This window comes from Pyrgilauda ruficollis, unplaced genomic scaffold (genome assembly GCF_017590135.1).
Source record: "Pyrgilauda ruficollis isolate IOZ18807 unplaced genomic scaffold, ASM1759013v1 scaffold33, whole genome shotgun sequence".
NCBI lineage: Eukaryota > Metazoa > Chordata > Aves > Passeriformes > Passeridae > Pyrgilauda > Pyrgilauda ruficollis.
This window is the reverse complement of record NW_024524711.1, coordinates 3,909,674-3,921,846: the sequence shown is the minus strand read 5'-3', so window position 1 is coordinate 3,921,846 and position 12,173 is coordinate 3,909,674. Positions and strand designations below refer to the sequence as shown.

At 36.8% G+C, this 12,173-nt stretch overlaps 1 protein-coding gene across 6 annotated transcripts in view; it reads right to left on the bottom strand.

The window, feature by feature from the left end:
• The window catches only part of SRPK2 (SRSF protein kinase 2), a 128,563-nt gene that overhangs the window by 32,545 nt on the left and 83,845 nt on the right, over window positions 1–12,173 (bottom strand). For all 6 annotated transcript variants that reach the window (XR_005955724.1, XM_041474677.1, XM_041474672.1 and 3 more), the window contains 4 exons: window positions 8,802–8,953; window positions 2,897–3,005; window positions 2,272–2,359; window positions 1,938–2,025 (listed from right to left, as the gene is read on the bottom strand). Coding sequence is in view for 5 of the 6 variants with exons in the window: in XM_041474677.1 (XP_041330611.1) it covers window positions 1,938–2,025; window positions 2,272–2,359; window positions 2,897–3,005; window positions 8,802–8,953 (437 nt within the window). In the remaining variant the exon portion in view is untranslated. The remainder of the gene's footprint in view (window positions 1–1,937; window positions 2,026–2,271; window positions 2,360–2,896; window positions 3,006–8,801; window positions 8,954–12,173) is intronic.

Below are 12,173 nucleotides of genomic sequence, written 5' to 3'. Positions count from 1 at the left end.
AGATCGCAAATTACTCTATTTCTCTCAACCTGAGAATCTCAGTGACACTAATGCAACACTAATATGGCATTTTAAAAAGTAAACAGCACCAAAACATTAAAATCAATTACCTGCTTCATCCTAAGAGAACCTACACCAAAGATTATTTTCCCTAGAACTTAAAAAGGAGCTGATGAAATAAACAACACAACCAACCGCTGCCCAAATAACTCAGGATGCACAAGCTGTTCTCAGGAAAACTCAATGCATAACATACTTGGTATCATATTTTTGCTAGCAGTCAGGACTCTGACAGACTTCCAGGTGCAATTTAAAACTGAGTCCAGTATCAGTCCATCCTGTATATTGGTACTTTTCTGGAAAATGTACTTTCCAGTAAGACAGGAACATCTGCCTTCTACATAAAAATTTCTGTACCACCAGTTTTCAACATGAAGGCAAAACTGAAATAGAATAAATCAACATCAGCTGTCCAGTTTTAATCTGCCAATACAAAGCTACCTGACCCCTCATTTTTCACTGGCACATGCTCTCTCTTTTGGCTTTCTCAGTGTAAGTGCTACATTGCAATAAGATGTAAGTTTGGATTTCAAAGTATTATCACTAAAAAAATTTGTTCTTCACACCTAGAAAGAGCCCTCACCTTTAATACAGTGGTATACATGTAAATCTTAGCAAGAATTTAAGAACATTACTGGGAAATTGCTCTGATAAAGAGATGAGAGTTACTTCTAGTATAGCTATAAATGCATTATTGTACTCCTTATTTCATATTAGTGTTTTACAATAAAACAGTAAATCATAATTTTTGGTTTCTAAAAATAATTATTCCTCAATTGTACTACAGTCACACGAACACAAATAAAAATGGGCAAAGGTAAAGGAGATTAGACACCAGTCTGTGACTGAGAACTCTTGACCCCACACTCTCACCACATACCCAAAGGCTCCATAACTAATGCCAAGAGCCAGATGAATGGGATGAAAGCTGCTTGCACACTTCTGTCTGTAAGGATGCTTTCTAGTGAGCATTCAGATTTACTGACAGTCACCTTCTACGTTCCTCTCCTAGAAGATGGGATTTGGTGAAAGGCACCTTAATCTGATCTGCTGAAGGTTGAAGGCACAGCACCAAAATCAATGTATAATTAGGCGCTCTAGAGCAGGAACTGTCTCTCTGGCAATGAGACCCATGAACAATGAGGTCTGCTGCTGGGCTCCAAAACACAACAGGCACACACGTAAGTCCAGCTGTAACAGTAAATGGAAGCACAGTAATACAATAAGCTGCTAAAACACCTAATATAATTAGCAAGGAGAACTCAGTTTAGCTCGACTCTAAAATCAAATTTATTCACAGACCCAAAAATTACACCGAGAATTAGTCAGTTGTATTTTACTTTATCTCTTTTTCTACCACCCCTCTTTTTTTTTTTTAAAGAAAGCTTTCAAAGACAAAGCTTTACAACCTTTGCCAGAAACAAGGTTAACACCTGGCCAAAAAATGACATGAACAAGAGAAGCATCTCCATGACCTCACACTTCTCACAAGAAAACAGAAACCAGCTTTTTCATGACACTGACAATTTCTCTTTACCAGTCTAGAACAAAAAAAAAAAAAAATTATTGTAAACTTCAGTTATTAAAAATGATTTCAGTAAATTCTATTTTTAAGTAATCTACCTCTAGTTCTACCAGACCATGAAAGGATACATAAGACTTCTTTTTTGCAATTTTGTAATGCATTTAGAAAAACTAAGTTACTTTCACTCCATAGAGCGCCTTACACACTGCACTTCCCCTGGCATCTACATACATTTTGATGTTTCTACTTTGTATATTTAAAGTAAGATTTAGAAGAAAAAAGCCAGAACTAAATGCTTATTTCAGTAGACTGAAATATCTTTAAAGAGAATGCCATGTTCTCAAAAGGATACGAATTCCATTCATTCCAGAAATTTTGAAGTCATCAATTAGCTGTACAACCATATCCTTGTTGGGATCATTAGGGTCACTTTCACGAACCTAGACCAAGAATGCAAACACTGACGTTTTAGGAAAAAATTCACTTTATAATACTATTTGGTTAGATTTCCACACAAACTTAAGTAATTTGGGGCTTCAGAAAACACGTTAACCCATAATAAGCCACATGTTTAGAGGACAATATGTAAAAAAACCAAGAGTCTAAAATCAATTCTCTGTTGTCTTTTAATTCACTACTACTGATATTATTGCTATTGAACACTGTATTGCAATAGTGACACTTACACATTTGAGCAACTTTATTTCATCCAAGGCTGTCTCCGTATAATGCTGGGCACTTTTTACAACTTTCATTGCAACAAACCTTTTTCCCCTTGAAAAGAAGAGAAAGATTTTCAACGTATGCAGTGAGCTAAAACAAACATACTTTGAAGTTGAGAAATTTTAACTAGAATATGTCACAGTCTAATGCATTCATACTGAAAATGCTGAAATTACACTTAACGACAACTTTTAACAATACTGTTAACAGTGTAACTTACTGAGTATTTAGTATCATCCTTGATAATGTCTCTAAAAGAGGGATCTGCTCACACAATTTATCATTTAATGAAGGTAATTACATTTTTTCATTAAAGATACAAAAGAAATAAAAATATAAGCTTATTCTTCCATGCTCAAGACAACATGCAAATTCAATAAGAAAAGCTAATTTGTCAAAGAAAATAGAATTACATTTCTTTCTGGGAGCTTTTATAAACTACACTGTTAATCGAAAGCAAAATAAGACTGTAGGCATCTTCCTACACAAAAAGATAGTGAACATTTACATAATTTTATCATGCACATAAAAGAGAAGTTACTGCAAACAAAATTAAGTAATGTATTAAGAAAAAAATAGTTTTCTTACTGCATATCCCAGCATAGCCAGACTGTAGAGAAGTGTCCCCATCCTAACTTCCTAATAACATGATACCGGCCATTGAAAAGATCACCGATTTTCACCGGATGATAGCCCCCTTTCATGAAAAAACAAGTAGAAAGAAAGAATTTTAGAAAACAGACAAGAATTCCCAGGTTTTCAAAGTAATTCTCTTGTAGTATAAATTTTCCACTTCAAATTGTCCTGTACTATAAATAGAAAATAAAAAGAAAACTCTAATGGTAAAAATTCTGCCTTGCTTGGCCTGGAGGGAAAAAACTCATGTCCTGTAACTACTGCAGAGTTTATTCACCCTTCTCTCTTATGGCTTTTATTTATGGTAATATAACCATCTGTTCTCTATTTCCTCAGGCTTATCTTTCACTTCACAGACAGTAGAGAAGAGATCTACATTATTTCTTTATCATATTTGAAGCCTCTCCAATCAACATATTTTGGATGATTGCAGAATCTCAACAGAGATTGTTTTAACTCCCATTTGCTTATGAGTAATAAAAGCAGCAATAAAAAACTTCCTGAGAAAATGCTGAGAACAATGCAGACTTCATTGATGCTCTTCTACTTGGCTCCTGATCCACAGCAGCAATGCATTTTTCTGACATCTGAGGGTTTTACAGAGAGGAGGAGGAAGAGAAAGCAGGCAGCTCTGGGCTTTGTCTGAACTGCTTTTCCATTTCTAAAGTCTGCAGTCCAAATTTAAACCACTACACAGGTTCTCCACAAGCCCATTAGGGAGAAAGGCCAACAGGACAGAGCAAGCTGGAGCTCAGGTTTCTAGGAGGTACAATGAAGCCTTTTATTTCTTTTGTATTTTGGGAGACAATCTCCCTCTAGTTAAACACAGGGAAGACAATGAATACACAAGATTTTTATTGAGACCTCAACACACCAACAATAACATCCATAATTTTGCCTAAATTGCAAACAAATAATAAAGCTGCACCATGCAACCTTCCAGGACTCAGAGCAGCTTCCAGGAAGCCACTTCTTTGTCTCTTTCTGGTCCTTCACAATGTCATGCCCAACTGTCCTGTAGCAGGATCCTCAGTTACTGACTAATCAATTTAGAATCAGAAAAATCTCCAACTACTTTCTGAAAGTTCCTGGATCTGTTTTGAATCCCCTGAAAATCTTGTTAGAACTGGTTAAGATAACAATGTGAATTTATAACTTGATTCCTTGAATTTAAAACAGAGACTTCTCTCTTATCTCCTTTTATCTGTGGGAACAATGATGTCAAATCTGGATGTATTTTTGTTCTCTTTTTGCTAATAACATCTTCTGCCTTAACAGAAGTTCAACAGTTCTTTTATGAACTCTCCTATGCTGCCAGAGCAGAATAATGAATTTGACACAACCGTGCTACAGAATTGTAACGATTACATACTCAGGAGAAGGATAAAACTTAAATGACATATTGTGCTAGTGTGTCCAGCAAACTCTAGAACACACCCGGCTTTGATATATGTGTGCTAAGGTGTAACTGCAGGCTTAGCAAACAGCAGACACAACTTCCCCAAAAGCTGACCCTTCCCTTGGGGAAGACCTCCCCAGCCCTCCCATCACTGGGAAGGAAACGCTCATGAAAGCTGCCAGGACATCTCACCCAGCACAGCAAAATGATACTTTCATTTCCACTGCTGAGCTGTGCCACCCTCAGTAAGGATGCCCACACTGCCAAGCTGGAGCTCCTTATTTCCAAATCAAAACCCAGATCACTTCTGGAACACCTGACTAGATTTACCCTCAGTACAGAAGTGGGGACCTTATTGAGAGTAAGAGTTGACTATCATACTGTCCATCTGCAAACAGAAACAGCATCAGCCACAGATGAAGCCCGAGTCTATTGCAGCTTCACTATTACAGAAATTTTGCTGAATAAATGCAAATACATGAATCGGTACTGATACAAAAATTAGAAACAAAACTAAATTTGATTTTGCCTATTTAAGCATCCTTCTAGTAACAGCTGATGGAGATATTTAACAATCTGGATAAATATAATCATCATTTAAGACAGCTATTGACTGGTTTAAAACAAACAAACAAAAACCTAATTACTTGGCAATTTTTTTTCCACAAAATTCTAGGCAGGAGAATGAAGTCATAGATGCAAGAGGAAAGTTAAGAGAACATACATGAATTCTACCTTTCCTTAATGAAAAGGTATCCATTTGTGAAGTGAATCAAATCTGATGACCTGCTAAATTTATATGAGACTTCCACACAACACACCATTGCAGATAAAAATATGTTTCTAGGAATAGTTTAGGCAAACAAGAGCCTTTTAAGTCTGATTCTACAAATAGTTTTGGCATACTTATGCTTCAAAGGGTCAAAAATAATCAAAAATTTGTGATGGTTTTTTCCCATCCCAGACAGAAAAGGAAACAGCATAGAGAGGAAATCAAAGACACCAAAGTTAATAAACTGAGGCTTGGTCATCTAATTTAGTAAACTCTATGTGTTGGTAGCATAACAACACTATATATGTAAAAATCGTTGTTTTGATCCCTACACCACTTACTGATCATAACAATACACCAGCATATGTGACAGATGCCAAGAGTGGGAGCATATATAGCACATGAGTATATATATTTCACAAGATACTTTCCACTGTCCTAAGTGGACACAGCAGGAGCAGTTTTGGAAATAATCTGTTACCATTCCTGTACACACTACTCTCTGATTATTCCTATCAGCAACATATGCATTTACAGGTTGTGGACAACCAGGTAACAACCTACTTAAATTATGTGTATATCAAAAACTGGTGTCATCCTATGATGAATGTAACCATTTAAGTTCTCCATGATACTAAAAGTATTTCTAAGTATTAGTAACAAGAAAGAATCTATGCAAAATTAGCAAGCTGATAAAAATTATGTGCTTTTGGAAAAACAATACTTTGAAAAATATGCAATGTATAAGTGGCACTGCTGATAACATAACACAAAAAAACCCCAGCCTGTTGTACTGCAGCCCACATAGGGAAAAAAGTGTCTCTCACAGCTAGCTAGCTACATGCATGCAAGAAGGAGGGTCAGAAAAATGAGGTCATTATTCCTGAATGTCTCCTGAATGTATTGGTAATTGTAGCTGGCTCCTTCTATGTTTGTATAGGGAATTATTCCCTTTGTGAACTGGATGAATGGGAGACATCTCCAGGGGGCAGAGAAGATGATCAGGGAAGCAAAAAATTCCAATTACATCCATGACACAACTCTTGCAAAAAAAAAAAAAAAAAAAAAAAAAAAAAAAAAAAAAAATCACCAAGTGTTTCAAGGCTTTTCAGAGAAGAAAAACTAGCTTTATAAAGTATCCCTCAAAAAATCATGCAGTTGGACATTTGATATTTCCATTCCTTCAAATAAATATTTGAAAAGCATTTTATGCAAATTCAGTAACACAAACAGAAGTAATGTCACAGATTTAAACAGGCCCTGGAGGAAGCCCCCAGGGAACGGAAGTCAGTCTGCTTTTCACAGATGGCTGCTAGTCAGTCTCTTTCACATCAGGTGCTAATACAAACTGATCCAATTTCCTCATTAAAAAGCACTACTATGACTATTTACTAATCACCATGTAATGTGGTCAAGATGCAAGCTCAGCACACAGTACATACCCTTAAAAATAAAAATAATAACAAAAATACTCAATAGGAAGTACAGCTAACAGGCCATATGTTGAATTCCTGAAAAAAATAATTATATACTCATCATCAAAATTCCCCTGCTATAAAATTTCAGACTGGGATTGAGAAGAGATGAAGTATGCTCTGGGGCTCAGTCAAAAACCCTGGATGATTGCCATTTTGAAGACAAAATTAGGAATAAAAGAGGCACTCCAGTAATAAATGATAATTTCCAAATCTTTATCCTCCACTCACTACCCAAAACAGAAAAAGACATTCAAACTAATAACACATCTCTCAAAAAAAATTGAAAATGCATCTAAAAGCCATTCCAGAGTTCTTTACCAAATAACTTAATCATTCCCTATACAGAACATAAAATATATAAACAAATCCCAATGTGGTCATGGAATTCAGATCCTTATGGAGCCCCTCCCTTCAGTTCCACGCCAGCAGACTGAAAGAAGGAAATACACTGCTCAGTCTTACAGGAAATTAGGGTCAGAAAATAAGCAAATCCTCCACTGAAGCAACAAAAACACTGCTCTCAAAGAGCACAGATCACAAGTAATGATCGTGACATCCAAATGAACCAAAGCTTGAACCATCCTTAATGTACTTTAAAAAATTCAAAGCCTCAGGATCAGAAGAATTCAGAAGAACCTTTATGCACACAGAAGTTCCCTTTAATTTTTCAAGAAGCCTACAAGTAGTATTCTTAGTGCAATGTAGTTTATTCCAAAAGTGCACAGATCTCACTACCGACCTGCTCTAGTTAAACAGGAAACTCATAAGCAGGCTCTCAACTCAGACTAATTTTTTGTTTTGTGATCTAGCTTCTGCAGATGGTGACATTTTGCAAGGGATACAGACAACAATGGACTGTTTGAAATTAAATGCAGCCCTTACTTCAGGAAAGAATAAAGTCAGAGCTTTGAAATGCTTAATCTCAAGGAAATACAGATGTTTATGAGTACACAGATGTTTTAACAAAACCCTATTCATTGATGGAACATATTAAAGACACCAGAAGAGTTATCTTACAGAACAAATGTGTTTTAAAATAAATAATAAAAAAACAAACCAAAACACCTGAGCATGGTTCAGCAACATGTTTTTCTCTTCCCTGCTGCAGACTTCGACATCTAGTTTGAGGTCATTATTTGGCTTTCACTATTAGCATCTGTAAGCCACTTACACATTTGAAATATAATACATTAATAAAACTTCTTACACCAAAATGAAATAGTCACTTTCCATTGTTAAATATGTAAACACAAAACATCTTTCCAGGTTAGGAAGGGGAATCCTTGAAATAGGACATTTCCAGGTTATACAGAAACTTCTGATTAAGAAGACATTATCACATTTGACACAGGAAGTGATCCTTGGTATGAGGAATACAGAATACCAGATACCGTCTGTGTGCATAGAGTGCTTTTTGACTATTCAAAAATATTGGAGAGATAAAATTCTGATCTAAGTTTCTTGAAATCTACTACAACAGTAACCCAGAGTTGATGGAATTTTTATTTATCATTTTTCATGTAAGTACAGTGTACATTCTACCCTAATAGGAACAGACTTGCAACTTTAGCAGTGACATTAAAATAAATTTAAGTACTGACACTGTTGTACCACAGTCACACTTTTATGCATTGAACCATTTTTAAAACCTAAATATAACCAATAAAAAAATGAAGGAAATTGAGTTAAAATGAAGATGTAGAGAGCCTCAGACAATGCTGAGAGCTGTGAAAGACACCACGTGGAAAAGAAGCATGTAATATGTTAGGCTAGTGCAAGTAGAGAAGAAAGGAAAAAGAAAGGATACAGTTTAAAAAACAAATTTATGTAATGCTCTTAAAGGCACCAAAGCATTTTAGAACAATTTGGAGCTCAAGAAGAGTTGTTTGTCTGGGTGTTTTTGTTTCTCTTACAACTGACATGAATCAAGGGAAGTTTATTCTCTATTCTTACAATCAGGGCATCAGAAAGAATACAGGGATGCCATACTTGTATATTTATTGAAAAATGTATAAACAAGCTATGGCTAAGTGAAAAATAAATGCTGACAGCAATTATGCATCAGGACCTCAAATGAAGAGCTGTTCCTAATTCTTGTATAAGCAAATTCCATAATTAAAGATCAGCTCTTTAAAAATCCCTCAAGAACCAGAACTAAGACTGGCATGACAGCGTTCAGCCTGAGCAGCAGTGGTGAACTGCACCCACCTTTACAGTAATCTGCGGGATCCTCCTGCTCCTCATCGTCGGAGCCCAGAATCTCCTCCTCGGGCTCGGGCGGGGCGGGCTCCGGCAGCGGCGGCGGCGGCGGCGGCGGCGGCGGCGGGGGAGCGGAGGGAGCTTTCTGCTGAGGCTCTGGCCTGCAAACGGCACAGAGAGCACACTTAGCCAAGAGCCACCTCACCGGGGTGCCCAGCCCTTCGGGGGTGATGAAAGAAACAGTGAAGCATCTCACATTCTCACTGTCTCATATCCCCCTGGGGACAGCGGGAGGCGTGCACAGAGGAACCTGGCCAAGAGCCGTCTCATGTGAAAGAGCTTGCAAAACACACAGGAAGCATACAGTCACATACAGACGAGCTTCTGAAATTCCTCAGGAGCAAATGAGACATTAGACCCATCTTCTTGAGCACAACTGAGAAAAAATACTTTTGCAAAGAATATCAAAGTTATTCTAAAGCTCCTGCCTGCGAGCTGAAAGAAGAAAGATCTCAGTTATATACAGCAAGAAACAATCTGGAGACACTGACCCGAACCTTAACGCACTTCTCAGCTGTAGCAGCTGCCAACACTATGGAAAGCTGTATCAGTATACACAATACTGAAAACATTTATTAGAAAGTAAGAGAAAAAACCTCATCTTCCTAGGTAGTCTACGACGCTCATCCCAGGGCATATCATATGTTTTAATATTCACTAATTAATTTTAAAAGAAACCAAAACAAAATCACCAAAGTCTGACACCACCAGGCAAGAATTGGGGTTGGTTTTGGTTTGGTTTTTTTTTATGTCTTGCAACTCCTATTTCTTTAAAAAACCAACCAAAGTGAAATGTATTTTATATCCTGTTCCAAAGAAAGCTGTACTTGGTTACTACGAATTACATTTCAGAACTAAGCATTTTCAACAGATTTAAGTCCAGGCTTGAAGTGACAGGACTTCCCTGCCATATAATTAAGAAAGCCTCCCCCCCAAACAGGTTGATGGTGTTATTTTTTGTATTTATACCTCTTGCAAATAACAAGTATATACTTTCCAAATACATTTGCAAAGTAACTTAAGCATTTGTGCCATCAAAAGCTGCTACAACTTACATTTATATCTACTTCAAATTAATGAGTATTTTGTCCTTCATGTAATAAAAAAGATAAATCTGTAATTCACTGATATTTCAGCACCTAGAATTAAGATCAAAATACTTCATCACGAGTAAAAACTGTACTTATGTTTATCCCACTTCTAAGTCATCTTCCTCATAATTCCTTTTCCTTTTAACACACTGCCATTGTTCAAGACAGACAGAGTATTTGGTGTCAAAGAGAACATGGTTGGTCAGAAACAAATGCCACTGGCAACACTCACCACCTGCACGGCAGCTGCTCTGATGCTTTTGCTTAAAAGGACGTCACTGCAAGCTGCATTGCATACTAAATTTATCTGCCTGCTACCCCTTTCAGATAGTAAAGTTCCTCAGTCAATAAATGGTCCATTTTAAAAAGGGGTATTTTGAACTAATTTATCAATGATTTATGATGAGAAATCTAAAGAAGCAAATGAATTTACATCATTTTTAACCACATGCAACTAGACAGAAGAGAAAGAAGGAATCCATTTGTAGGATAAAAAAATAAATGTATTTGCAGGTATTCCTACTTAAAATTATGTTGGTTGTTTGCTTCCCTCTTTCATTTTTGGCTCCCAACAGATGTCTTTACCTGGTACACTGAGAGGAAAGTAAACTGCAAATGGAAGGTTCGGCACACTCTCTGACCAGCCAATCCTACTACAAACCAGATGACTGACCCTCCTGGTTTCACGGTGCCAGCAAGCTCCCAGTGACAGTGACAGCAGTTCCTACACCTGATCTGAAGCTTAAACCCAACAAAGCATCACAAAAGGACCTACATTACAAACACTGAAACTTCATCTGCTGGGCATAGGGCCATTTTGGATACACAGACCAAGGATTAGGAACACCTAAAAATAAAATCTAATAGTTGGACATGATGGCCCTAAAAGTCTTTTCCAGCCTGAATGATTCTACAAGCACGAAGAAGAATGCATAGTGAAACAGCCTGTACTTCATCCACATATCTGAAAGCAGGGTGCAGGAACACAGGCACATCACCAGTGCCTGCACTCCTTATTTTGGATGGTACCATCATCTTCCTTTCTTCTGATCACAAGTGTCCATGTTACTATTTTGGTCACATGAAATGGCACAACTATAGAGAAGTCCAGGGTAGGGTAGGGAAATGCAGCGTGGTGGTTAAGTCCAAAAATTCATTGAAATAGGCTAAGAAAACAGGGTCCTTCTGAGCCTTCTGAAGCTACTGTATTTGATTTTGGTTTGAAAGGGGTTATTTTTCCTGTCTTCAATCCCAGTTGATTTTTATATTCAGAAGTCTTTTATTACTGTCCTTTGTGGACACCAGGAAGGAAGGAAAGATATTACTGTATTTCCTTCTGGAGTTATTTATGATTTTTGTTGGCAAATAACAAAACACTGCTTTAAACTGAGGCAGATCTTGGGTTTACCCATTTAGCTTTGCTTGCTAAATCTTCTGGAGCAATCAAATATTAGTACAGAGAGATGAGGGAAGGAAAGAAACATACTGAGTTACATCAGTCTGACTGCTAATTCTGCATTTTTGGCAATTTTTTCCTCTAGTTTAGAATTCTTAGCAAGAGATTCCTATCATTCTCTGTTTTTTTCACTTTTACTTTTCTAGGATATATGTAAAGATCAAGTCTTTAACACTTCACTTGATGGCTTAAATTCTGCCTACAGGCTGACTAATTCATCCTGGCATCCCCAATCCTGCTCTTCTGCCAATTCATAGTCTCACAGTGTTAGGAAGGACATCAATGACAGAACTCCAGTTTTGCTATTTCTTAGTGACCTTTTACTGAATTGCAGAGATAAGCTATGATGAATGCTCCAACAACACCTTCATTTGCGATTTAGGGCATGAATATACAAGTTTATTCAGCTTAGATTTCATTTTTTTCAGTACAGACTGCTAAATGTGAAATTATTTCTTCTCTTGAGCAGACTTTAAAATATTGTTGGCATTAAAACATTCTACCATTTAGAAACCTGTGAGTCACAAACACATTCATAATCTCCATTTCCTTTTCAGAAATATAACTGTCAAATACTATTACAACATAAAAAGTTATTAAACAACCATTATTTCAAGTTATTAGTCTTTCTTATTCCTAATAATGCTACGTAATGATATACAATAGTAATGATGATATGCTATGCAATGATATGCATTAGGTAACACATGCATGCAGAGACAAATATTAAACCTGTGTTTCTTTTTTCTGAAGTAATCACTTGGCACTCTGTGG